The sequence below is a fragment of the Oncorhynchus nerka genome, linkage group LG10 (assembly GCF_034236695.1).
Source record: "Oncorhynchus nerka isolate Pitt River linkage group LG10, Oner_Uvic_2.0, whole genome shotgun sequence".
Lineage (NCBI taxonomy): Eukaryota > Metazoa > Chordata > Actinopteri > Salmoniformes > Salmonidae > Oncorhynchus > Oncorhynchus nerka.
Window position 1 is genome coordinate 50,549,465 of NC_088405.1, and position 27,767 is coordinate 50,577,231.

Below are 27,767 nucleotides of genomic sequence, written 5' to 3' on the forward strand. Positions count from 1 at the left end.
CCACAGAACCGAAAGAAAAAAACAATTTAATAGGCAAAATGACATACATGCTTTATCTGTCAAACAACAAAGAGCAGACGCATAATATAATGGCATACTGTAGCTGTGACAAAATGGCTTCATCCAATATGCAGGCCAGGTTATGTGATAATCGCATGTTCCATGCATCAGGGTGGGGGGCAGTACTAGTGTGCTATGCTGTGGAATCTGTGGGAAAGGGGAATACAAGGGACTCTTATTGTCCAGGGTGAGAAGTGCCTGTGTTGAGTGTCTTTGTGTTTGTTTGTGTAGTACAGCCTATTAAAGTGGAAAGAATTCATTCATTCATAGCTCAGTGCGGAATTAACCAGAAGCTTGGATGAACATTCTTTCTTTCTCTTGCATCCACTCTACATCTCACCCACTAATGACAATGCAAAAGAGTCAAAAGTCATAAATATGTATGTAGATCAACAATGGCTCTTGTAGTTGTACCTATACAGTTCTTTATATTGGCAATAGGGTGATACTTGGTATTGCAATACACCGTATCTAAGAGGCTGAAAGCAAATGTGTACCGTTCAATCTTTAAGCAAAAGTATTCTGTTGAAAGGATAGGGGCATTTCAACATGGTTTATTCTTGATATCTAATGCTAATGAGGTGACCTTTGAAATGTTTTACGTCCTTGTTGCTGCACGCATAACATGGTTTCTAGTAAAGGGCAAACCAACCATATACCCAAGACTAATGATGGAAGTTGGAAGACAATACCGATTCAAATATTGTACATCTGAGAACTGCGGAAGAAGACGACACAGATCATATCCTATTCATCTGTCAGGATAAATGTACCAAAATAGCAACAGTCCTCTGGGAATGAGGAGGGAAACATATCTGTGTCCAATGGGACATACGCTTCCCCTTCAACGGCCACTTGAAGCTATCAGACAGGCAGAAAAAGAAGTAAGAAGTGAAACGCTTGTGTGCTGCATTCTATGTTCCCACATGGTGGCACTGTGGCTCTATGATTGGAGAGATACATCAGGTGGTTTCCCCTGTCATGCCATCCGTGACCTCTCACAGCCCTGTCAATGAGAGATGCAAACAGCAACAGCAGCGCAGTTAACGGACATTTCACCACACTGAGTATGCGCTTATTACTCACTAAATGTAATGCAAATATTAAAGTATCAAATGTCTTCAGTCACATTGTGCAGCCTTGTAGACTAATACATATCTCATATTTACGTGTTTGGGCAGGGAGACATTGAGTACATCTCCTGTGTTCGAACAGGGAGTGGAGAGGGGGGGAAATCCAAGCAGTGACATGAAGCAATGGCTTTGTCACCACCCTGTTTTGGATGTAGAGAGAGAGAGAGAGAGACAGCTAGCTAGTTCAGACACAGCTGACGTGCTCAGCGGGGGAGGGGGGCACGCTGACCAACTTCTCTAATGTCCATTAACGCACCCCATTATTCCCATTGTGTCTGCTACAGTTACAGACGGTTGGCATCTTTCCCGCAGAGAATAGGGGTGGTGGTGTAAACAGGAAAGACAGGGTAGGCTGGGGTGCTCTTGGCTGGCGGGCTGTGGTAGATACACCGTAGGTAGCGGTGGAAGGCCTGTCTGTAGGTCCTGTTGAATAGAGTGTAGACCAGTGGGTTGACACCAGAGGAGGCATATCCCACCCAAACGAAGACATTTAGGAGCACTGCCAACACGGGCTTATTGCACAGGCTTATTATCGAGTCCTCACACAACACGCTCAGCACATTGGTGATGAAGAACGGACACCACATCATCAGGAAGAGGAAAAACACCACACCCAGGACCTTGGAGGCTCTCCTCTCATTTTTGATTGATTGAGCCACGCCAGGCTTCCCACCAGGTCCCCCTGGCTCCTGCCTCCCTGCTGGAGAGACAGGTTGCGAGGAGGCTTGAGAGACGGAAATATTGGAGGCTGCAACAGCTGGCAAGGTCTCGGGACTCGGGTCCTGTTTGAGGAGGCTAAGACTGTCCCCTGCGGGGAGCCTTGGGGTGATCCCGAGTAAGGTAGGCCGGCCGATCGACGCCATGCCTCCGTGCAGGTAATCAGAGGCTTGGCACTGCAGCATGCGCACGGTCAAACAGTAGCTGACCACCATGATGACCAGAGGGACGAAGAAGGCTACGAAGGAGCCAATCAGGACGAAGCTGTGCTCGTTCAGTACACAGATCCCATTGACAAACACCTTCCCCTCATCATACAGGCCAATCACAGGGATGGGCATGGAGATCACTGTCAGAGAGAGAGAGATGGGCAGGAAAGGACAATGAATATCACATTTAAACCAATGCACAAACACAGCTACATCTATCTCAAAACGTCATGTTATTAAATTAAAGGGGGGGGGGGGATTATAGTGATTCATATTGACCACCAGAGGCTTTCAAAAAAGGACACGAGGGCGGAGAAAATAGAAAATAGAGGTTTTTTTTTTTAGATGAAGTCGACAGGCTCACAGGTTGCCTGGCTATCCGATTTCCGCAAAACCAAAAAGCCTTGAGCCGTCGAGACCATGATAGCCTGTCCCGTCGGCAACCATTTAGAGCATCACTCAGGGTGAAGATGCCATGAGGCTCCCCTTGAGAGCCCCCAGGAGAGGTGAGAGAAAAGCATTCCTTCTTGACAGGACAGTAGAGAAAGAAAAATAAGGTTTCAAAGTAACTCACTATCTCTCTAGACGCACTATCTCTCGCACGCAGACAACACCGTGGGAGCAAATGATTTAGATCTGTTGTTTTGGTTGTTGTTCTACTTCCAGTAGCTACGTCAGCCGGAACTCACCTATGGAGATGCTCCAGACGAGGGCGATCTTAGCCTTGGCCTTGGAGAGGGAGTTGGAGCGGCTGTGCTTGATGGGGTTACAGATGCCCACATAGCGGTCCAGTGAAATGGTACACAGGTGCATGATGGAGGCTGTGGAGAACAGCACGTCTAGGTAGATCCAGATGGGACAAAGGGGTCTGGGGAAGGGCCACAGGTAGTCTGAAGAATGGACAGACACAGTTCACCAAGAATTACTGACATTTCATTATCAAATAGGAACACCTGCTTTGTGACCATGCAAACAAATCCAAAGTCATTTTTCATTCTCAATTCAGTATATCATCAAATAGACAGCATTTTGGTACACCAGAATTACATTCATTTCCAACGAAACGCTGCGTTTGCCTTGCAGCGTTGCCTTGCAGAGGCAGTGGCAGTGCATTCGGGGTGGATTTACCGAACGTATTCGTCAAACTATACGCGTAGACGTCTTGACAGAAACTGTAGCAGAAGATGAATGTTGAACTTTTGTTGCGTACATATCCAGATGATGCTGCGTACAATGATGCTGCGTACTATATTGCGTACAATGTGGCTGCGTACTATTTTGCGTACAATATATGACATTCGCGGTTACTACGTTAAAAACTTTCACATGCTGAATTGCATTTTTAAATGTGAAAAACAGTCACATGTGAAAATCACATTTGCTGTTTCACATGTAAAAGAAAAACTATCGTATGTAAAAATCTAATGTGCATTTCCACATTGTGAAAGTTTTTCACATGTAGACCTGCATTTTTTTTGTCACGCGTGAACTTGCAATGCCACATGTGAAAGTGAAAATCTAATTTGTACTTTCACATGTCAGAAAACTCCACATTTACTCCAATATTTGTAAACAAACTGAATTTAAACAAACACAGGTTTGCCTAAAACCATGGTTAATGCTATAATTGGGATAACATAGATGGTGAGTCCTTGCATCCATAGCGTAGTTTATGGATTTGAAAGTGGTTGCTTTTCTCCAGCCTCATCCCTCAGCTTTTTACAGAAAATGTGGCGGGGTGTACTATTTTGGTTCTTAATTTGTAAATGTTTCAATTCCCGCTTAGAACACATTTAACAGAGCAATGATGTTATTATATGATGCAATCCTCTAATGTGTGAATTACCTTCGTGACATTAATATCAAGCAAAACTTCTGAAGTCGAGAATACAATTCTTAGTATTGCAAACAAAAATAATGATATTGAAAACAAAAATAATGATATTGAAAGCAAAAAACATAAACCCCAAAGTATTGATAGTAAAACAAAATATTGGAAATAAATAATTGATAAATGCAAGAGCAAATAAATTGTAAATGGATGCAAAAAAATAGTTTTCAGCAAAACATTTTTTACGATAACACAATTAAATAAAACGCCTCCATATTTCCTGCATTTTTCCCTATATTTGTTTATGTTACACTGGCCTTCAATTTCACTGCCTTTTTTCTAGTTGCACTCTGCATCCCACTGCGGGTTTGTCTCTGAAGTTAAGCAAAGTCGGTCCCTGGATGGGAATTTTTATAAAATTGAAGCTCATTTACTGCATTTCTATGCAACAATGTTTTTTTAAATGCAATTTGGAGCACAGCAAAAACAAGCAGCTGCGTTGATGTGCCGCTAAACTGCATTTGCCATTGAAACGGGATTGGAATCATTTTAGTAGCCTATTTCTAAATTGAAGGTGTTGAGCTAGGGCCATACCCTGCCATACCCAATTGACGCCCCTGCCTCACAGTAAAGCCTTTTATCCCATGCTGCTTTCAAGAGATCATTATCCAGAGGGCAAACAAACACTGCTTTGCAATTCTAAAAGAGTTCAACCTACCACATACCATAGAGAATGTTAATCAGTGAGACCGGCATGACGAGAAAGCCCACGAGCATGTCTGCCACAGCCAGGGAGCGCAGGATGAAGCTGGTGGCATTCTGCAGCTTCCTCTCCAGAGACACAGCCAGGATGAGCAGGATGTTGCCCGCCACAGTGAAGAAGATGACCAGCAAAATGAGCAGAGCAGACCAGTTCTTCTCCTTGTCAGGTGTCTCTGGTCTGGAGTCAGACTGATTCCATTCCATGGGGAAACTCAGATTAAAGAGAACGGTAGTGCTCTCTGGCAGAGTCATCCTGTCACTGAGCGAGGCTAGGGTGGAGCCAGCTTGGACCCTCCAAGCAGGGTTGCTGCTGTGCTCAGCCATCACCTGTGTTCCAAGGCACCACTAGGGAGCCCAACAAATATTTATGCGATGTCAATGGCAGACTGGAGGTTAAGTTCTTCGTGTTCTTGGATGTTCCGGTTGTTTATTATGATTATTGTATACCAAATCTGCAAAAGAAACCGAAACATTTCTGAGTTAGTCCCATTTCTTGTCACAATTTTTTTTATCCCAATGGTTGAACTCAACTATCACTATAGCTTGGACCAATTCCCAGAAGTTTGTAAGACCCTGATTAATGAAGAATTAGACAAAGCCCCCAGTCTGCAATGGGGTAGTTCTTTATTCAGAGAATGTTATGAAGTCAAAAATGCAAACACAGTCATTTTATAACTTCTACACACACACACACACACACACACACACACACACACACACACACACACACACAGTTTTATCACTTTTCTACCAGCCAGTTTCTCGCCATTCCTCTCCTCCCTAGATTAGAGAGGCCTTGGAAGGGCCCTCTCCCATTGTCAGCTTTATCAGAGTTATAACCAGGTCATGTGTAGTCTAACAGCCTCTGTTTTCTCAACCATACATTTCTCCCTCTTACTGTAACTTGTCCCACACACAAATTATTGGAGTATAGTCTTATTATTCTAATACATTTCCCACCGTTAAATATGTTTCAGGGTGGAATTATTTAGTCATTACTTTAAACATATAAATTCCTTTATCATTTCTGTAAACACATTTCAAATTTTTTCCCCCCAGGGCAATACTAGTATGTTATTTTATTTCTTGAAATGACGTGTTACTAGAAATGAAGTGCTATTTGCATGTGCATATCATACAGAGGACAGCTTTAGAGGGGACAGCAATAGGGGTGATTCTCTAATTGCTATGGTTTAAATCCACTGTTCCTGACAGATGGGCTGGATGCTCTGGGCTCTCTACTGGTGCCAAAGAGGATGTGCAGGGAGTGACCATGGGACATGGATCCGGTTCTGATCCACCGAGTCAAGGAACAGCAGGACCGCTACAGAAATTATGCCTTGAATTTCTAAGCAAACAGCTGGAGGCAGGGTTTCTCCTATTGAGCTCAATTTTTATGGAATGGTCTGGTTATTCAGGTGAGAGACGCAGACTCGGCCTCGACCTTTAAGTCTTTACTGAAGACCCATTTATTCAGTGGGTCCTATGATTAAGTGTAGTCTGGCCCAGGGGTGTGACGGTGAACAGAAAGGCACTGGAGCGACGAACCTCCCTTGCTGTCTCTGCCTGGTCGGCTCCCCTCTCTCCACTGGGATTCTCTGCCTCTAACCCTATTACGGGGGCTGAGTCACTGACTTACTGGTGCTCTTCCATGCCGTCCCTAGGAGGGGTGCGTGACTTGAGTGGGTTGAGTCACGGACGTGATCTTCCTGTCTGGTTTTGCGCCCCCTCGGGCTTGTGTGGTGGAGGATATCTTCATGGGCTATAGTCAGCACTTGTCTCAGGATAGTAAGTTGGTGGTCTGTTTATATCCCTATAGTGGGATATCAACAGTGGGGGCTGTGCTTTGGCAAAGTGGGTGGGTTGTATCCTGCCTGGTTGGCCACAAGGTCCCCCGACCCACCCCTGTCTCAGTCTCCAGTATATATGCTGCAATAGTCTATGTGCCGGGGGGGCTAGGGTCAGTCTGTTATATCTGGTGTAATTCTCCTTCTTATCTGGTGTCCTGTGTGAATTTAAGTATGCTCCCTCTAATTATCTCTCTCTCCCTCTCTCCCAACCCTCCCTCAGGACCTGAGCCCTAGGATCATGCCTCAGGACCACCTGGCCTGATTACTCCTGGCTGTCCCCAGTCCAACTGGTCGGGCTGCTGCTCCAGTTTCAACTGTTCTGCCTGCGGCTAGGGAATCCTGACCTGTTCACCGGACATGCTACCTTGTCCAGGACCTGCTGTTTTCGACTCTCTCTCTTTCCCTCTACCGCACCTGCTGTCTCAATGTCTGAATGCTCGGCTATGAAAAGCCAACTGACAATTACTTTTGAGGTACTGACCTGTTGCACCCTCTACAACCACAGATTATTATTTGACCCTCCTGGTCATCTATGAACGTTTGAACACCTTGAAGACCTTGAACAATCAGGCTTTAAATGGCCGTGTACTCTTACAATCTCCACCCGGCACAGCCAGAAGAGGACTGGCCACCCCTCAGAGCCTGGTTCCTCTCTAGGTTTCTTCCTAGGTTTCGGCCTTTCTAGGGAGTTTTTCTTAGCCACCGGGTTTCTACATTTGCATTGCTTGCTGTTTGGGGTTTTAAACTGGGTAACTGTATAGCACTCTGTGACATCTGCTGATGTAAAAAGGGCTTTATGAATACATTTGATTGATTGATGCAGTCTGACTAAGAACAGTAATGAGGGCAACCCTCACTCGGGTGGCCCTGACATGTCTGTCTCTGTGAATAAAGTAGAATGGAATAGATAAATAGAGCATTGGACACCTCATTTAATTAAACATGCAAAAGTTTGGGAATAAACAGCAGGATAAGGCAGTTTATGCAGAGAAGATGACTCAAATCTGCAACAAATACAAAAAATCATAGACTTGATACAGCACTTGGCTATTGAAGAAGACCCCAGATGGTATTGCATGCTGTTCTTCTGTAAGAACAGCCTAGTGCTGATGTGTACCACGTCTGTCTATGTGCCACACCGGGAGTCTATGCTGTGTCTACAGTATGATAGCCAGACTACAAGGCACTACCACTGTGAGAACATGCGTATGTCACACCATGCCGTGCTATAATCCCAAACATTGTCAATGCATTATCCTTCAAAGGGGCTAAATGAATAGTGAATGCTGTGGCAGTGGTAAATGAACCAAATTGAGTTGTTACACCAGTAATTTAACATATAAAGATTCAAGAGGGAGACAAATTAGAGATAGTCTGAGTTGATTTTAGTACCTGGCTATCTTCATTCCTCCATAAATTTGTAAGTAAATTTGAATTATTATGTAGTTCATAATGAATGGACATTTCTCTAGTGGTTGCAACATTTTTCATGAGGACAAATCAAGTCTGACATTTCAACTTAGAAATTGCAAACTTAAGAAGCCTTTTTAAAACTCAAATACACCACAAGTTTGCATTTCCTGCCGTGCAGGAAAATACTCAGCAACAAAAGAGTGATCAAATTAAGATCCTACATCTGCATGTGTTACTCCATGTACATAACCTGTGTTATATCTTTCTGTGTTATAAAAGTCTTAAGTGTGTTGATAATATATCCAAATCTGTTCCAAGCTTTAGCTAACTCCTCTGACTTTTGTAATGCCAAGTATGGTATGATAACGCATGATAAAGGCGTTAGCTAATACACTAACAAATCTGGCTATATAATAATAGCCCTACGTTTGTAACTCAAGAATTCATTCCACTTCAGTTAGGCCTACCATAATCAAGCGTCATCAGACAAACATTACAGTACTGACAGACAGAACCTGGACTGAGGGCCTGGGAAGAGCCATAGGCCTAGAGGGTGATGCTATGACTGGCCTCCCAGGAGAGGAAAAGCTACTGTGAGACTGCTCACTTACAGTGGTTCTGAAGAGACCGTAATTAACTTGACATCTAGAGCTGGCAGGACTCATAGGGAAATGTCAGGAAAATAACATCACACTCAACGTCAACAAAACTAAGGAGATGATTGTGGACTTCAGGAAACAGTAGAGGGAGCACCCACCTATCCACATCGATGGGACAGTAGTGGAGAGGGTAGTAAGTTTTAAGTTCCTCGGCGTACACATCACAGACAAACTGAATTGGTCCACCCACACAGACAGCATCGTGAAGAAGGCGCAGCAGCGCCTCTTCAACCTCAGGAGCCTGAAGAAATTCGGCTTGTCACCAAAAGCCCTCACAAACTTCTACATATGCACAATCGAGAGCATCCTGTCGGGCTGTATCACCGCCTGGTACAGCAACTGCCGTAAGGCTCTCCAGAGGGTAGTGAGGTCTGCACAACGCATCACCGGGGGCAAACTACCTGCCCTCCAGGACACCTACACCACCCGATGTCACAGGAAGGCCATAAAGATCATCAAGGACAACAACCACCCGAGCCACTACCTGTTCACCCCGTTATCATCCAGAAGGCGAGGTCAGTACAGGTGCATCAAAGCAGGGACAGAGAGACTGAAAAACAGCTTCTATCTCAAGGCCGTCAGACTGTTAAACAGCCACCGCTAACATTGAGTGGCTGCTGCCAACACACTGACTCAACTCCAGCCACTTTAATAATGGGAATTGATGGAAATAGATGTAAAATATATCACTAGCCACTTTGAACAATGCTACTTAATATAATGTTTACATACCCTACATTATTCATCTCATATGTATATGTATATACTGTACTCTTATATCATCTACTGCATCTTTATGTAATACATGTATCACTAGCCACTTTAAACTATGCCACTTTGTTTACATACCCTACATTACTCATCTCATATGTATATACTGTACTCGATACCATCTACTGCATCTTGCCTATGCCGTTCTGTACCATCACTCATTCATATCTTTATGTAAATATTCTTTATCCCTTTACACTTGTGTGTATAAGGTAGTAGTTTTGGAATTGTTAGGTTAGATTACTCGTTGGTTATTACTGCATTGTCGGAACTAGAAGCACAAGCATTTCGTTACACTCGCATTAACATCTGCTAACCATGTGTATGTGACAAATACATTTGATGTGATGTCCCTGTCCAAGGTGACAGAATAAGCGTCTCACACAGTAGGAACCCGTAGCGGATTCTGTTGACTCACTTCAACTGAACTGAGCTGTCTGACTCACATCAGAGAGAGAGAGAGAGAGAGAGAGAGAGAGAGAGAGAGAGAGAGAGAGAGAGAGAGAGAGAGAGAGAAAGAAACACAAACAACAACAGAAATAATTATCTATCCAAAATGGAGATGTATGGGTAAACCACTTCTCCAATCTTTTTGGCTCTATAACAAAGAATAAAGAGCAAAAACATATACAGGATCAAATACAATTGGCTATACTAAAACGCTTCAACATCATCCTTAGCTCTGGCATCTTCCCCAATATTTGGAACCAAGGACTGATCACCTCAATCCACAAAAGTGGAGACAAATTTGACCCCAATAACTACCGTGGGATATGCGTCAAACAACAACCTTGGGAAAATCCGCTGCATTATCATTAACAGCAGACTTGTACATTTCCTCAATGAAAACAATGTACTGAGCAAATGTCAAATTGGCTTTGTACCAAATTACCGTACAGCAGACCATGTATTCACCCTGCACACCCTAATTGACAACCAAACAAACCAAAACAAAGGCAAAGTCTTCTCATGCTTTGTTGATTTCAAAAAAGCATATGACTCAATTTGGCATGAGTGTCTGCTATACAAATTGATGGAAAGTGGTGTTGGGGGTAAGACATTGATGCAGCTTAAGCCCCATCCTCTTCAACATATATATCAATGAATTGGCGCGGGCACTAGAAAGGTCTGCAGCACCAGGCCTCACCCTACTATAATCTGAAGTCAAATATCTACTGTTTGCTGATGATCTGGTGCTTCTGTCACCAACCAAGGAGGGCCTACAGCAGCACCTAGATATTCTGCACAGATTCTGCCAGACCTGGGCCCTGACAGTAAATCTCAAAATAATGGTGTTCCAAAAAAGACTCAACAACCCTGACGCAATTAACAGCAGACCAAAAATAATCAGTAAAAACAGAAATCACCCAAAACTAAATATCAGCTACTGTTAAAACATTCACACAGAGAAAAGCACCACGATTGGATGGCTTTCCCATAGAATTTTATTTAACATTTTGGGACAAAGTAGCACCCCTATTTACACAAATGACAACACACATGCCACTCAATTCAGTGCTTCCTAGTTCCATGAGTCAAACATTTTTTTCTCAGTTATATTAAAACCAGGTAAATCTGGAGAGTTCCCTGCTGATTACAGACCCGAAGGATAATCAATTGTGACAATAAAATAATAACAAAGCTCATAAGAAATAGAAGGGCAAAAGTCTTACCAGACTTGACACATATCAATCAAACAGGGTTTATTAAAAATAGACACTTAATAACAAATACAAGAAAGTTTCAGTTTAATACAATACCGAAAAAACAACAAGATATAGATCCATCAATAATGGCTGTTGATGCGCAAAAGGCTTTTGACCATCTTGAACGGCCTTTTCCATTCAAAACTTTAGAAGCTTTCAACTTTTCATCTGAAATAATACATTTAATTCAAATATTATATAAATGTCCTAAAGAAAAAATATACACACATAATACATTTATCTGATGAAATTGTCTTAGAAAGGGCCACAAGACAGGGATGTCCTCTCTCCCCCCTCCTGTTTGCACCAGCAATTAAACTGCTTGTAGACAGGTCCCAAACGTAACAGGTATCAGTATTGGTAAACATGAATATAAACTAAAATTATTTGCAGATGATCTCCTGATATACCTGAACAATATTGAAAACTCAATGCCCCCTTGCTAAAAATATTTACAGAATATTCTCAAGGCATAACATTTGTGTGGATTCTTTTTTTATAATGATCTACAGCAATCTGTTAAGTGGACCATAAAAAAAATATAAAATACTTAGGACGCTTAATAAGTGACAACAAATATATAAAGATAATGTTATCCCATTACTTAACAATATGAAATCAGATCTAATTCAATTGAACAATCTTCCCATAAAGCTTACAGGTAGAATAAACCTCTTCAGAATGACATGGCTCCCAAAGTATTTAATACCAATTACCCCAACCAAGACATTATTTTAAAAAGTATACTCGGTCGTAATCGACTTTATATGGGCAAATAAAACTCATAAAATAAAAAGGAACATTTTACATCTTTCTAAGTCTGAGGGTGGTTTTAACCTTCCAGATTTGGAATTGTATCAACTCGCCACCCAGGGTTTTTTCTTACTACTTAAATGCACTAAAGAGGAACAATAGGTACACATTGAAGATGCGCACGCTCCTCCCCAGAATATTTTCACGTGTCTATTTTCAAAGGGTAAAGCTAAGAATATGAACAACTTCTTAGTTAAAAACACTATAACAATATGGAAGAAAATTAAACGTATTCTACAAGAACCAATACCACCCCCTAAAAACACAACGCTATGGAACAATCCGATAATTCACCGATAAATTGGTCCACATGGAAAACTAAAGGCATAGAAACTGTGCATGTCTTGGTAATAGGAAATCAATTTATTTCCATTAATTAAAAGGCAATTTTGGACTGACCAATGTAGATATTTTCAAATACATGCAACTTAAAAGTTTCATATCAAGAAATGTAGATTTGAAATTCTTTGGACAGCAGGGCAATCTTGAGGGAGTCCTCTTCTGAGTCAGAAAAGGAAGTTCATATGATAGGAAAGATATGCAAAACCTTGCAGAGAGCCTATCCAACTGACAATCTCGTATAAAAAAATGTATAAACTATTGGAACCAAGACTTAAAAAGAACTGATATTGGCACAAGATGGAGGGAATTTGAACATAACTAACAAAATTACAGTTAATGAAAATGTACACTTAATCCAGTATAAACTAATATATAGAATTCACAAATTCTACAGCACAATGGCAGAGTAATGTCTTAAGCGTAAAACTAACAATGACTCAATAATCCATGCCTTCTGGGAATTCTATAATGTCAAAAAGTTATGGGCAAAGTTAGAAAGTTGGCTGTCAGAAGTATTACAATGTAAATGTACTTTTAATGTGTCTGAACATTTCAAGACATGACATATGAGGGTGCAGTGAGATACCCGATGGGTTGGATGATACTTTTCTCTTCAGTCATCTTGAAAAATGTATACTTAAAGACTGGAAATCAACCAATCCTCCATTGTTGACACAATAGAGCCCCACATTGGAGGTGTCATAATACCCATAAAACCTAGCGGTCAAATTGGTAAATGTTTCCAACCACACATTTTTCCCATAGGAGATTTTAGAAACATTTAAAATAAAGGCTGTGATTCACGTAGGCTTACCCTGGCATGACATTTTGATAACCAGGTAGCCTAGTGGTTAGAGTGTTGGGCCAGTAACCGAAATGTTTCTAGATTGAATCCCTGAGCAGACAAAGTAAAAATCTGTCATTCTGCACCTAAACAAGGCAGTTAACCCACTGTTCCTAGGCCGTCATTGTAAATAAGAATTTGTTCTTAACTGTCTTGCCTAGTTAAATAAAAAAAATATGTACATCTCTCCCAGGCAAGGTGACTTCTTTTTTTAATATTAGGCTCTATTTACTCTCAGATTCGAAAATGCTAATTAGCTTAAAAGTCGACATCATGAAAACTACAAATTCCTGCAAGCTCATGCACTTCCTCTCTAGCTGACACCTTTGCTAACAGTCATTTTGTCCATTTAAAAGTTGCACAAGACTTTTCACAGAATTGTCCATTTAAAGAAATGTAGCCAATTAATGAATTACTACATTTAGCTAACATTAGACAGTTAATCCAGAGATTCTTACCTTTGCCTCGATTAAGCAGTCTTGTCCAGATCATCATGGCATTTGTAGTTCTTTATGATAGCCACATTAGCAGCTAATTAGCATTTCATATTACATATTCATAGTCTCCTTGTCCTAGAGAGATTTCCACGGTTATCAAAACGTCATGCCAGGCTAAGCCTACACGAACACAGCCCTTATTTTAAGTGTTTCTAAAAATCCACTATGAGAAAAATGTATGGTGGAAAAACGATTGGAACCATTTCCCTGTTTGACCTCTAAATTTTATGGGTATTATGACTCATACTGTCATACTCTATAGAAAGGTCAAACGCTTTATTATCTAAATGTTGAAAGTGTGTGGGCGACGGAGAGAAACAAAATGGTGCAGTTTGAGGCCATGTGGCAGAGAGTGATGTGGGCGCTGGAGATGGGGGTGTGAGCAGTTGACTCTGGGCAGGGGTGATTCTGTGGATGTTTGTGTGAATCTGTATGTTGTCATTTGTATGTGTATGTTTTGTAATTGTTTAAAAAATAATAGTAAATGTCTTACAAGTCCTACAAAAAAAATACTACAGTGATATGACTAATAATTTTGCTCACAATGTAAATTCCCTTCATTTAAATTGAGTAACAAAACCAAACCAAATTATCAACGAAATGTTCAAATGTATTACATATTAAAAGAGTGGGATTAGCTAATCATTTGTGACCCGTTTTTAGGAAACTAGGCGTAGGTCACTACTTCACAGGAGAGACGTTTGATCGCAAACGTTGTTTTTTATGCCTTATCGAACATGTGAACTTTCATGTGCCTTAATAACAATAACATTTGTAAATACTAATACAATTGTTAAATTACGAGCCTAGTTGGTTTAGCCACAGAAATAGACAGCAACCTTCCCTCTAGCCATGATTGGCTGAGATAATGAGTGGGCTGGACATGCCGAGAGATGAGTTTGGATTGGTCTGCCATATAGCATGCGTCTCTCTATTTGAGCTGGTCAGTATGTCTAGGTAATCCTCTCTAACACGGCTTTCTTTTTAAATGTATCGCGTAGTAAGACTGCAAAAGTGAGTTTACAAGTTTATTAACTTTCAAAGCAAAATTACTTTCCCATTGTTCCTCAACTGTAGTGTATGATATACCATTTTGTAGCTCTGAGTCTTTACTCTTATCCAATGTAAAAAACACAAATTCTAATTTTGCTACATAAGACTGATTTGAGCAGATCGGTCACATTTTCTTTAATGTAGACCACTCACCCGATAACAGTTTGTCACTGGAGGGAATGCTCAAGGTCCTTGTACAGTATATATTTGTAATGAGTGATTTTTTAAGGTAATAACACCAATGACATACATCTAAGGGACACACAGTACATTTGTCAAAACAACAGGTATTTTAGTAGCCTTCTCTGTTGTTATTAATCCATGGAATATATGAAATACTTTAGTTAAATACTTTCTAGAATTCCAAATAATAGATAAATATCTCCAAATCCCCAAAACATATCACCACAACTCTACTGGGTCACTACTGGGACAAGCCAATTTGCTTAATCTTAGTACTTTAAACAATGTGTAAACATAACATTTTGCAGTATAAATGACTTGCAATTATGTTTTATCATTGATTAACAGTTCAATATGAACAAAAACATATATGATGTGTAACTTTTTGTGATTTGAAAGTGTTTTTCATGGGGGAAAAGGCGAGGGACGCAAATGCCACAGCAATTCAAGAACGACCCTGTTGGTTTCCTGAGATTTCCAAAAATTAGATCCATTTCGTTAACATCTCTGACATAAACTTTCAGAGATGTGCCCGGTTTGCACAGGCAATTATAAGAACAAACACACGGGATTGGGCTGTTAATGTGTCCCTTTGGGAACATTATGGGAAATGCATTTGTCTGAAACGTGCATTTACTGTACAGTATAATACTGAAGAAGCAACATGTGTCCCTCACATTGAACCTCCCTTGAACTCAGAGGCAAGAATATAAACACACTATATATGAGGTTTCCAGCTGCTGTACAGAGAACAGAACACATACGATAATGGTAATCTCTCATGAGCAGCTGACCAAATTCTGTGAGATTTCAGTTCTGGGGTAACCAAGACTACTACGATAAGAATAAAGTATATGATTTGGTCTTCGTAAACAGCCCACTTAAGATGCATGTTTTATGATACCATTGCTTCTTTTAACATGACTTTTATTCATCTTGGGTGGGCTCACATGTTGCAGACATAAGCAATGATGTTCCTATACTATGAGGTTGCATTTAAAATCATATTTGTGCTGGAACTTAGACCGTAGATGAAAAACCACATGTTGGAAGCCTTACAGAATATCCCCTTCTAAATGGTCTATGTAGTGCTGTTCATGCATTTGACTTGTCTGGCTCTCATATGGGAACAGTGTGCTGAAGAAAAAAAAAACTACTTTCAGGCCTCCTCTGTTGTGTAGGCAAATAGGTCCTCAGTCCAGTTCCACAGTCAGAAGTGATTCAAAAACAACATGACCTTCATCCCAGGGGAAGACTTGCAGCGCCAACACTGATGTCTGGCATGTTCAACCCAGGTTAATGTAAAGCACGGGAGGCTGCTGAGGGGAGGACAGCTCATAATAATGGCTGGAATGGAGTGAATGGAATGGTATCAAACCTATGGAAACCAGGCCCCACTCCAGTCTCCTTTTCACCTAATTTATCTCCTGATTTACTTAACAAAAGGCGCATCTCAATAGGTGGTCCAGGTAGGGTAGTAAAGGGATGGTATATTACCGGAAACTTTCGACGTTTACCAGGAAACTACCAGAAGTATTTGTATAAATTCACTTATAGTGCATTAAAGTAGTCAAAAGTTTAGTATTTGGTCCCATATATAGTGACCCTACAAAGTCTACAGTGACTCTGCAAGCAGACATGCTAACCTTTTAATTTTTAAATTTTTTATTTTTTATTTCACCTTTATTTAACCAGGTAGGCTAGTTGAGAACAAGTTCTCATTTGCAACTGCGACCTGGCCAAGATAAAGCATAGCAGTGTGAACAGACAACACAGAGTAAACATGGAGTAAACAATTAACAAGTCAATCACACAGTAGAAAAAAAATGGGCAGTCTATATACAATGTGTGCAAAAGGCATGAGGAGGTAGGCGAATAATACAATTTTGCAGATTAACACTGGAGTGATAAATGATCAGATGGTCATGTACAGGTAGAGATATTGGTGTGCAAAAGAGCAGTGGTGAGGTTAGCATGTCTGCTTGTAGGGTACCCTCTGTTACTTTCTCACTCATCATTTGTCATTATTCCTTCAGGATTATCCGTAATCATGGTAGCATCCACATGAATGTAGAAGTGTTCAGAAACAAATTCTATTCTTATTCACAATAAAAGTGACTCCAAAATGACACAATACATTATTTACCAATCATTTCTATTGGGCACAAAATTATCTTTAACACAACCAAAACAAACTGCATCCAACAAGTTTGTAGAGCAACAAGTTTGATGCAGTCATTGCTTGCTAGGATTTTTTAAATTAAATGTCAACTAGGCAAGTCAGTTAAGAAAAAATTATTATTTTCAATGAAAGTCTAGGAACAGTGGGTTAACTGCCTTGTTCAGGGGCAGAATGACAGATTTGTACCTTGTCAGCTCAGGGATTCAAACTTGCAACCTTTAGGTTACTAGTCCAACACTCTAACCACTAGGCTACCCTGCCACCCCAGGGTAAAAACTTTAGTTATTAGAATCTTTAGCCGTATCAATAATTTTGACCCCTAACTTTTTGACAAAATAAGTATTATTTGTTTAAAAAATATATATTTCTCTGAGCAATTGTAACAGTATAAAATAATCTAATTCCACAATTTTTTTGAGCATACAATGTAGCTCAGTATTTGAATTATTTATTTTAAACAGTCATTATTGCTCGTCTTTATCAAGGGTGTCAATAATTTAGCACCCCAGTATATGAAAATACTGCCTAATATTAAACATTTACAATCCAAAACGCTGGAGTAGAAGCAAATTTTAAAATGTTGCTTCACTGTCAAAATACACATTTTTGCAACCCCCCTCCTTGTTATTGCATTTCCAATTTCCATTTTAAATGTGTTGCACATGCATTCAGTAGCATCTATGAATCACATGAATATGAGTGCATACGGTAAATGTATGAAAGCATGTATACTCATTTTAAATGTATATAGTTCTGTCCTTGTGATGTTCTTGTCTATCAATGTTCCGAATTATGTCATGATTTATGTTTGCTGTGGACCCCGGGAAGAGTAGCTGGTGCTTTAGCACTGGCTAATGGGGATGCTAATAAACAACTAAATGCTACATATGGAGGGGAGTGTATATACAGACTATATATATATATATACACACCCATTGATTCTTGAATGAAAATAATTCCTCATAAGCTTAGTTCAACTGTCGCACCCCATCAAAACCCTAAATCTACACTTGTTTCACTCCAATGTCTGTAAACATTGTAAATGTTAACCAACACTGTGTAGCCTAAAAGCAGAAAGAGAGAAAATGTTGTGATTTCACAACTGGAGGTCAGGGCCCTGGGCACGTACCCTTCATGCCTGGTCGGTAATTCGGCCACGATTAGGCCTACTACAACTTTAGATAGCTTGCTAGACTAATTTACCAATATATATATATATTTATCTAAATAACCTGAGCATGTCTACCTCTGCTAAGCTTCCCAGTAAATCAAGAAAAATAATAAAAAATCCCAGAAAAGTGTCAAATATTGCCCACGTTAACATATGTAGCTTAAGAAATAAGGTTCATGCAATCAATAATTTGCTAGAAACAGATGACATTCATATTCTGACAATCTCTGACACTCACTTAGATAATACCTTTGATGATACAGTGGTAGCAATACATGGTTATAAGATGTACAGAAAATAAAATGCAGATGGGGGCAGTGTTGCGGTCTATATTAAGGACCTCATTTCTGTAAAGCTTTGAGAGAATCTCATGTTAAATACTGTTGAAGTAATGTGGCTACAGGTTCATCTGCCTCACCTAAATCCCCTTCTGGTGGGAAGCTGCTATAGACCATCAAGTGCTACCAGTCAGTATCTGGATAACATGTGTGAAATGCTTGATAATGTATGTCGTATCAATAGAGAGGTATACTTTCTGGGTGATTTAAATATTGACTGGCTAAAGCTTCAAACTGTAACTAGTGCATGCAACCTGGTTCAGGTTATCAATCTACCAGGGTAGTTACAAACAGTACAGGAATGAAATGAACATGTATTGATCATATCTTTATGAATGTTGCAGAAATTTGTTTGAAAGCAGTATTCAAAGCCATCGGATGTAGTGATCACAATATAGTAGCCATATATAGGAAAACCAAAGTTCCAAAGGCTGGGCCTAATATTGTGTATAGGAGGACATACAATAAGTTGTGTAGTGATTCCTATGTTGTTGATTTGTTGGTCTGTGGTGTGTAATGACGAGCAACCAGACATTGCACTTGACACATGTGAAATTGCTTATCACAGTTACTAATGAGCATGCACCCATTAAGAAAACTACTAAACTGATAAATCCCCGTGGATTGATGAGGAATTGAAAAAATGTATGGTTGAGAGGGATGAGGCTAAAGAGATGGCAAATAGGTCTGGATGTACAACCGGTTGGTAAACATACTTCAAACTGAGAAATCATGACACTAAACTGAATAAAAAAAGAAGAAACTACACTATGAAACAAAGATAAATGACAAAGAACGATAGAAAAAACTTTGCAGAACCTTAAATGACATTTTGGGCAAAAAGGCAAACTCCATCATTCATGGAATCAGATGGCACATTCATCAAAAACCCACTGATATTGCCAACTACTTTAACGATTTTTTCATTGGCAAAATTAGCACATTTAGGCATGACATGCCAGCAACACATGCTGACACTACTGTACACAACCAAGTATATCTGACCAAACTACGAAAGACAAGCATTGTAATTTTGAATTCCGTAAAGTAAGTGTGGAAGAGGTGGATTTTTTATTATTGTCTATCAACAATGAAAAGCCACCGAGGCCTGAAAACTTGGATGGAAAATGACTGAGGATAATAGCGGACGATATTGCCACATCTTCAATTTAAGCCTACTAGAAAGTGTGTGCCCTCAGGCCTGGAGGGAAGCAAAAGTTATTCCTTTACCTAAAAATAGCAAAGCCCCTTTATCTGGCTCAAATAGCTGACCAATCAGCCTGTTACCAACCTTTAGTAAACATTTGGAAAAAATTGTGTTTGACCAGATACAACGCTATTTTACAGTGAACAAATTGACAGACTTTCAGGATGCTAACAGGGAAGGTATCATGACACAAGGCGAGACCCAGATGCAGAGACAGGAGGCAGATGGTTGGAGTCTGAAAATATTTATTAATCCAATAGGGGACGGCAAAAGAATGGTCGAGGACAGGCAAAAGGGTCAAAACCAGTTCAGAGTTCAAAAGGTACCGAAGGGCAGGCAGAATTAAGGTCAGGCCAGGCAGGATGATCAGGCAGGTGGGAAAGTAGTCCAGAGTCAGGCAGGGGTCAAAACCGGGAGGACTATCAAAAAGAGAATAGAAAAAGGAGTACAGGAAATACGCGCTGGTTGACTTGACTAAACATACCAGACGAACTGGCACTTAAATGACTTAAATGTGGCACAGAGAGACAGGAAACACAGGGATAAATACACTGGGGAAAACAAGCGACACCTGGAGGAGGTGGAGACAACAACGAGGACAGGTGAAACTGATCAGGGTGTGACAGTACCCCCCTCTAGGAATGCCACCTGCTGTCCTACCTGGGCGCATACCTGGCTGACCGGGGTGTCGGCAGTGGAAGTCGGTGATGTCTCCAGGATGTCCAGGATTTCTCTAGCGGCAACCCAGCACCTCTCCTCCGGGCCGTAACCCTCCCAGTCAACCAGTCACTGGAAACCCCTGCCCCGTGGTCGAACATCCAGGTGACGTTTTACCGTGTAGGCTGGATGGCCATCAATAACATGGGGAGGGGGGGTGGGCCTGGAGACAGAAGACAAAGAACAGTGAGACAATGACTTAATCTTAGACACATGGAAGGTAGGGTGAATACGGAGGGTACGGGGTAACACAAGACAGACAGCAGTGGAACTCAGGACTCTGGAGATGGGAAAAGGACCAATGAAATGAGGGGACAGTTTGCGGGACTCTACCTGAAGGGGCAGGTCCCGTGTGGACAGCCATTGCCCTCTGCCCAATGCGGTAGCGGGGAGCTGGGGTCCGGCGACAGTCCGCTCGTCAACGATACCTGGAGTTGGTCTTGAGAATAGCCACCCTGGCTCTTCTCCAGGTACGTCGTCAGCGGCGGACAAACAACTGGGCTGAGGGTACGATGACCTCCTGTTCTTGAGCCGGGAAGAGTGGAGGCTGATACCCCATGTAGCACTCGAAAGGGGAGTGTCCCGTGGCAGAACTGGGAAAAGTGTTCCGGGCATACTCCACCCAGACCAGTGGATGGCTCCAGACCAGTGGATGGCTCTGCACCCAACAAGGGTGCAGAATGCCTTCCAGAACTGAGACGAGAACCCCGATTGGAGACCATGTCTACCAGGAGTCCATGGATCCGGAAGACATGCTGCACCATAAGCTGGGTCATCTGGGGTAGTTTGGGGAGAGGGATGAAATGGGCAGCCTTGGAGAACCGGTCGAGTACCATCAGAATGACAGTGTTGCCATCAGACGGAGGGAGCCCAGTGACAAAGTCCAGAGATATGATACCAGGGACAATGAGGAACCGGTAGTGGCTGCAGGAGGCCAGAAGGAGCTTGCCGTGGAGTCTTGTTTTGAGCAAACGCGGTGCATGGGGTGACGAAGGCAGAAACGTCAGGGACCATTGTGGGCCACAAGAAACGTTGTGGAAGGAAGGCTAGTGTACGACGGGGCCCTGGATGACAGGTCAGCCTGGATAAATGAGCCCATTCCAGGACCTGGGACCAGACTAGATTAGGGACAAACAGCCGGTTAGCTGGGCCCCCTTCAGGTCCAGGCTGGGAGCATTGTGCCTCGTGGACCAGGTTCTCAATATTCCAATCCAGTGGAAGCAAGGCGTGGGAGAATAGTTTCAGGGGTCGAGGGTGTGGCAGAGGAACTGTATAGGCGGAAGAGAGCGTCAGGCTTCACATTCTTTGAAGTTAAATCTGGTGAACAGAAGGGCCCACAGGGCCTGCATGGAGTTGAGGCGCTTGAATGTACGGAGATCTTCCAGGTTTTTATGGTCGGTCCAGACCAGGAATGGCTGTTCTGCTCCTTCCAGTCAGTGTCTTCACTATTCCAATGCCATCTTCACTGCCAGGAGAACACGGTTGCCAACATCGTAGTTCCTCTCAGCAGGATTGAGACGATGGGACAGGGAGGCACAGGGATGAAGCTTCTGGTCCTGGGCAGATCGCTGGGATAAGATGGCCCCCTCTCCAACAGCCGAAGCATCAACTTCCATCACAAATTGACGCGAGGGGTCCGGATGATGAGGATGGGTGCTGTTGTGAACCGATGCTTCAGGTCCACAAAGGCTTTGTCGACAGCTGGAGACCATTTGAACGGTACCTTTGGAGAGGTGAGTGCAGAGGGGGGCACCAGGGTGCTGTAATCCCGAATGAAACAGTGGTAGAAGTTTGCAAAACCAAGAATCCATTGCAACTGCACCCTGGACATTGGTTGAGGCCAATCCACCACTGCTTTCACCTTTCCAAGATCCATCTGAACATTGCCCATAGTAATGACATATCCAAGAAAGGTGATAGAAGAGCGGTGGAACTCACACTACTCGGCTTTCACAAACAATTGATTCTCCAGGAGGCGCTGAAGGACCTGTCTGACATGAAGAACATGATCTTGTGCAGATAGCGAAAAAACCATGATGTCGTCAAGGTACACGAACACATACCGGTTTAGCATGTCCCGAAGCACATCATTGACCAAAGACTAGAAAACATTGGCGTTGGTGAGTTCAAATAGCATGACCTGGAACTCAAAATGTCCACTGGCTGTGTTGAAGGCTGTCTTCCAGTCATCCCCCCTCGCGTATCCAAACCAGGTGGTAGACATTTCGAAGGTCCAACTTGGAAAATATGGTGGCCCACTGGAGAGGTTCAAACGCTGAGGAGAGGTAGGGGGTAACGATTCTTGACAGTAACGTCATTAAATATCCGGTAGTCAATGCACGGATGCAGGGTGTTGTCCTTCTTCCACAAAGAAAAACCCTGCGTCAGCAGGAGATGCAGACGGACGGACGGCCCCAGTGGCCAGAGAATCCTCTATGTAATCCTCCATAGCTTTGGTCTCTGGTCCAGACAGAGAATATACAACAGACCCCGAGGTGGTGTAGTGCCTGGGAGAAAATCAATGGCACAATCATAAGGACGGTGCGGGGGAAGGGAAGTAGCACGTGCCTTACTGAACACTTCCAGGAGGTCATTGTATTCTGAGGGGATAGCTTGCAGACGACACAACAGTAGTAGGCTTGATTGCCAATGATAACGAGACAGCCTACAGAGAGGAGGTGTGGGCTTTGGGAGTGTGGTGCCTGGAAAACAACCTGAATTCTATACTATTCTATGGTATCTTATTCACTTAATGTTTACATATCTTGCATTACTCATCTCATATGTATATAATGTATTCTATACTACTCTACTGTATCTTAGTCTGTTCCGCTATGACATCGCTCGTCCATATGTATAGTCTTAATTCATTCCTACTTAGATTTGTGTGTATTGGGTATATGTTGTGTAATTTGTAAGATATTACTTGTTAGATATTACTGCACTGTCGGAGCTACATGTAGAAGTACAAGCATTTCGCCACACCCGCAATAACATCTGCTAATCACGTGTATGCGACCAATCAAATTTGATTTGACTTGAACACAAACATAGACACATGCATACAAACACACGATAACATACGCACTATACACACATGTACACATGAATTTTGTGTTTATAGATATGTGGTAGTAGAGTAGAGGCCTGAGGGCACACACTTAATATGTTGTGAAATCTGTTATTAATGTATTGTAATGTTTTTTTTAAATGTATAACTGACTTAATTTTGCCGGACCCCAGGAAGAGTAGCTGATGCCTTGGCAGCATCTAATGGGGATCCTTAATACATGCAAATACCAAGACCTCCTGTGCACACCCAGAATGGAGCATTGGCAGCCACTCCGGTCCTCTGCAGCAGCTCAATTCTTTAGGTGGGACCTTCATCCGTGTCGACTGAGATCTGGCAACGCTGCTTTCCCAGTTCCAGCTCTGCATCCAGCGACTTGAGGGAGGTCTGTCAAATGCTCAGTCTGTTCTGCTCTCACGTGATTGGCCAGGGACCTTGGCAAAGTCTCAGCTCTCTCAACAAATAGCTGCAGATGACCCTATGCCTGTTAGCACTTATGGGAATGAGCTGAATACCCCCTCTGACTTTAAATATTGTAGGGGGTTGGGCTAATGCTAATAAGTGTGCGAAGTATGATTATTTTTTTTTATTACACAATTTACATTTGAGGACAGGACTCGTGTCCTGACATTCTGGGTCTCTCGGGAACATGGTTCTGTGTCTGATAAAGACAGTGAAGTATATTATTATAATGAAATTTGAGCCCATGGTTGTAGATGTGTCCATAAACCAGAAGACACATATATTTGTTGCTGGGATTTACCGCCCCCCCTGCTGCCATGGCGGATGCTATTGGTGCTACCTCTGAATGTTTAACAACTTTCAACACCTTTTCTCTCCTCAGAGTTGGTTATTTTAGGGATTTTAATTTAGACTGGCTATATCCGGCCTCAGATCAATTTAAGAGTATATGGATTGGTTTTAATATGACTCAATTGATCTCAAAACCCACACTGCTAAATGTGAAAAACCCTGTTTACTCCTCATTGATTGATTTAATTCCCCATAAATATTTGTCTATTGGAGTATTTGCAAATGATCTCAGGTATCATTGTCCCATAGTATATATTACAGTTACGAAACAGCAAAATACTAATCCTAGTTTAATTTGAAAAAGTTTCCTCAAAGGGTTTTTTTCATGACATGTTCTACTCTGATTTAGCCACGATCTCCTGTAATTACTGACCCTGAGCTGGCTCTAGAAAATGTATCCTCCATATGTATTCCTCTGGGCAGATAAACAATTCAGAGTCAAAGATAAACTTAACACTTCTGAGCTATCTGAGCTCATTCAGATGAGAAATCAGGCCTGGGCCAAAGCAAGGCAAATTGACTGTAGTGGACTGGCAATCTTTCAGACAATTGAGAAACAGATGTATTATCTCGATTTAAGAAAGCTAAATCAAAGCTACTTTTTAATCTCTGACTCGGCAGGTGATCAGTAAACGCACTGAAGTGTACCAATTCATTTTCTTCCCTGCCTAAGCAAGTTCTGTCTGGCTCTGGCATCGTAACTAAGAATGGAATAAGTGATTATTTGAATCATCATTTTATCTCGGTAGACTTTTTAATTGAGAGATAGTGGTTTAATTGACCCTGGTTAGTGAATTGACTGCACTTCCCTCTGCCAGCCTCTAGCTGACTCGACGGTTAACCCATCAACTTCAAGTGAATCTTTGTTTTCATCTCAACAATTTGCTATCTGTGATGTGCTAGATGCTTTGCTTAAGGGGTGGCAGGTAGCCTAGTGGTTAGAGCGTTGGGCCAGAAACTGAAAGATTGCTGGTTTGAATCCCTGAGCTGACAAGGTAAAAATCTGTCATTCTGCCCCTGAACAAGGCAGTTAACCCACTGTTCCTGGTAGGCAGTTATTGTAATTTATTTTTAACTGACTTGTCTAATTAAATTAAATAAAAAATATTGATATAACAACAACAAAAAATCTACTGGGGATTGCTGAATCATTGACCAATATTTTTTACCTGACTATTATATCTGTCACTATCCCCAAAGTGTGGAAGGCGTACAAACAGATTCTGGGTCCTGTACTTTTTACATGAACAATATCGATTTGTCTGTAAAGAAAATGTAACCTAGTTTTGCTGACATGGGCTAATTGAGTGACTAGTGATGCACCACCAAATGTCAAAATTGCACCTTGTGTATTCTATTATTCTAACTCTCAACAGTAAGGTGAGACCCCGACGGAGTTTCTCAAAATAAAACACAAAAACAGTTGCGCAGAGTTGCCCAGTGTGCGAAAGCAGATTATTCAGTTGACTTTCCTATCGGTCCTAGACTATGGCGACATCATCTATATGAACTCAGCTGCCACTTCATTTTATCCGTTAGATACAGTTCATCATAGCGCACTGCGCTTTATTACAGGCGATTAATTGTAGTACTCATCACCGCAGCAACCAGAAAGTTGATTTGCCCACTTTGATGCCACGTAGGTTGATACAGTACATTGCTATGCTTTCATGTGTAAAGCGCTTTAAAATAAAATCAAAAGTCCCACTGTACCTGACATCGTCACTTAACTTTAGACATACGAGTTACTACCCACGGTCTCAGGGATGGCTAACTCTGGAAATTAATTTGGTCTCTACTGAGTTTTCTTGCACCTTATTTGTGGAACAATCTTCAAAATATTCTTACATTTTGATGTTCTAGAGCCTCTAGGGCTTTTCAGAAAGCTGACTGAGGACCTTATTACTGATGAATGTGATGTTCTAGAGCCTCTAGGGATTTCCAGAAAGCTGACTGAGGACTTTATTACTGATGAATGTGTTTGTTTTTTATGACAGTGTTTTTCTTTCTGCTTGCATTTTGTATGTATATTTTGACGTGTGTGTTTTCTGTAATTTATGTAATTCAGCGCTCATCTGTAAGATACCTTGGTCTCAGTATGACTCCCTGATAAAACAAACTCATGTTGATCTCATGCACTGTCCGTCCTTGCATCCTGAGCTCCAGCTATGAATTTGAGAATGTTTACATTTTTTCAGCCCATCCCTCAGCTTTAGGCTATAGCTAATCAAATTCAAATGTCCACAGGGCTTTCATTTGAAAACGAATTAAGATTGTGGCTTTATAAAAATGTGGCTATTTAGAGTGGCTATTTAGAACTGAGAATACTAAAACTCTGTCTGTATAAGAGCAAAGTGACGTAAATGAATTCACAGTTCACAAAAAAAACATGTAGCCTATGTGTTTGGAGAGCGCTTGTATGTCTTTACATAGGATAACCCATCTACTGTATTTCAAAGCGAGAAGTTACATACCGCCGATGATACTGTCGGATGTTCTGCGCACCCTTTTCGTTTTCACTTCCTCAAAAACGTGTTTTCCATCATACCCCCATGTTTTTCAGCTTCCTTTCATGAGAACTGTCGGTGTATAATCTGCGTCAGTTACAGTTGAAAACGTGTATCATCTGACTTCAACTCGAGAACAAACCCACCCAGTGAGCACTGTCCGGCGCCGAAGTTCATTCGACATTGAAAATACATTGACATTTGGCCTTGGACTGAACCATATCTGAACCAATAATAGACGTCTATTGGCTTAGATTTGATTTCAATGTACAGATACATCCGGACTGGACCAAACCTGAACCCATCATAGATGTCTATGTTTCACAAGTGTGGACAATGCAGCACCATACCGTGGAGTACAGTACGGTAAAGTAGAGTACAGTTAATTACAGTACAGTAATATACAGTAAAGTAGAGTAGCCTATAGTTCAGTACACTACAGTAGAGCACAGTAGAGTGAAGTATATTGTACTGTACTTTACCCTACTGTACTTTACCTTACTGTTCTCTACTATACTAAACTTTACTGTACTGTTACTAAACTAAATTATACTGTACTGTACTGAACTAAACTCTACTGTACTGTCCAAACTTGTGAGACATAGACGTCCAGACCGACCAAATGTGGTCTTGTTTGGGGGTGGAGCCCATTAGAATAAAACTTGCTTTGCAAGTGTTCCTTTTTACATTTACATTTTTGGCTTTTAGAAGATGCTCTTATCTAGACTTTCAAAAATAATAACATTGTGTAGCCTCTCACATTAAACAACTGTCTTTCCTAAAGTGTTTTGTCTTGCCAACATAGTGGTGCACACACTGACCAATGTTACACAAAAGGGGGTCACACAATACAAGGATCTTCACTTGGTCACGTGGATTCGCTATACCACGCTGTCTCGCAAAAACAATGATGTGATTA

General features: G+C 41.5%; 1 protein-coding gene across 3 annotated transcripts; it reads right to left on the minus strand.

The window, feature by feature from the left end:
- Nucleotides 1-7: 7 nt before the first annotated feature.
- On the minus strand, nt 8-27,135 carry LOC115135480 (5-hydroxytryptamine receptor 2C-like). 3 transcript variants are annotated; one of them, XM_029670202.2, is made up of 5 exons: nt 26,816-27,135; nt 20,414-20,621; nt 4,676-5,164; nt 2,809-3,009; nt 8-2,259 (listed from the first exon to the last, which is right to left on the minus strand). In XM_029670202.2, the coding sequence occupies exons 3-5, from the start codon at nt 5,034-5,036 to the stop codon at nt 1,478-1,480; spliced, it is 1,344 nt and encodes a 447-aa protein (XP_029526062.1). In that variant the 5' UTR covers nt 5,037-5,164; nt 20,414-20,621; nt 26,816-27,135; the 3' UTR covers nt 8-1,477. The 3 variants fall into 3 exon arrangements, 1 of the variants encoding a protein (XP_029526062.1); XR_010464887.1 differs by lacking the exons at nt 8-2,259; nt 2,809-3,009; nt 4,676-5,164 and adding an exon at nt 19,970-20,160 and having other exon boundaries at nt 26,816-27,054; XR_003864506.2 differs by lacking the exons at nt 8-2,259; nt 2,809-3,009; nt 4,676-5,164 and adding an exon at nt 19,970-20,160 and having other exon boundaries at nt 20,402-20,621; nt 26,816-27,048.
- Between the last annotated feature and the right edge of the window lie 632 nt (nt 27,136-27,767).

Coding starts and splice junctions, on each gene's coding strand:
- LOC115135480 (XM_029670202.2), bottom strand. CDS start 5,036: ATGGCTGAGCACAGCAGCAACCCTGCTTGGAGGGTCCAAGCTGGCTCC. Junction 3,010..4,675: donor ACTGATTAACATTCTCTATG/GTATGTGGTAGG, acceptor TCCATTCTTCAG/ACTACCTGTGGCCCTTCCCC. Junction 2,260..2,808: donor CGTCTGGAGCATCTCCATAG/GTGAGTTCCGGC, acceptor TCTCTCTGACAG/TGATCTCCATGCCCATCCCT.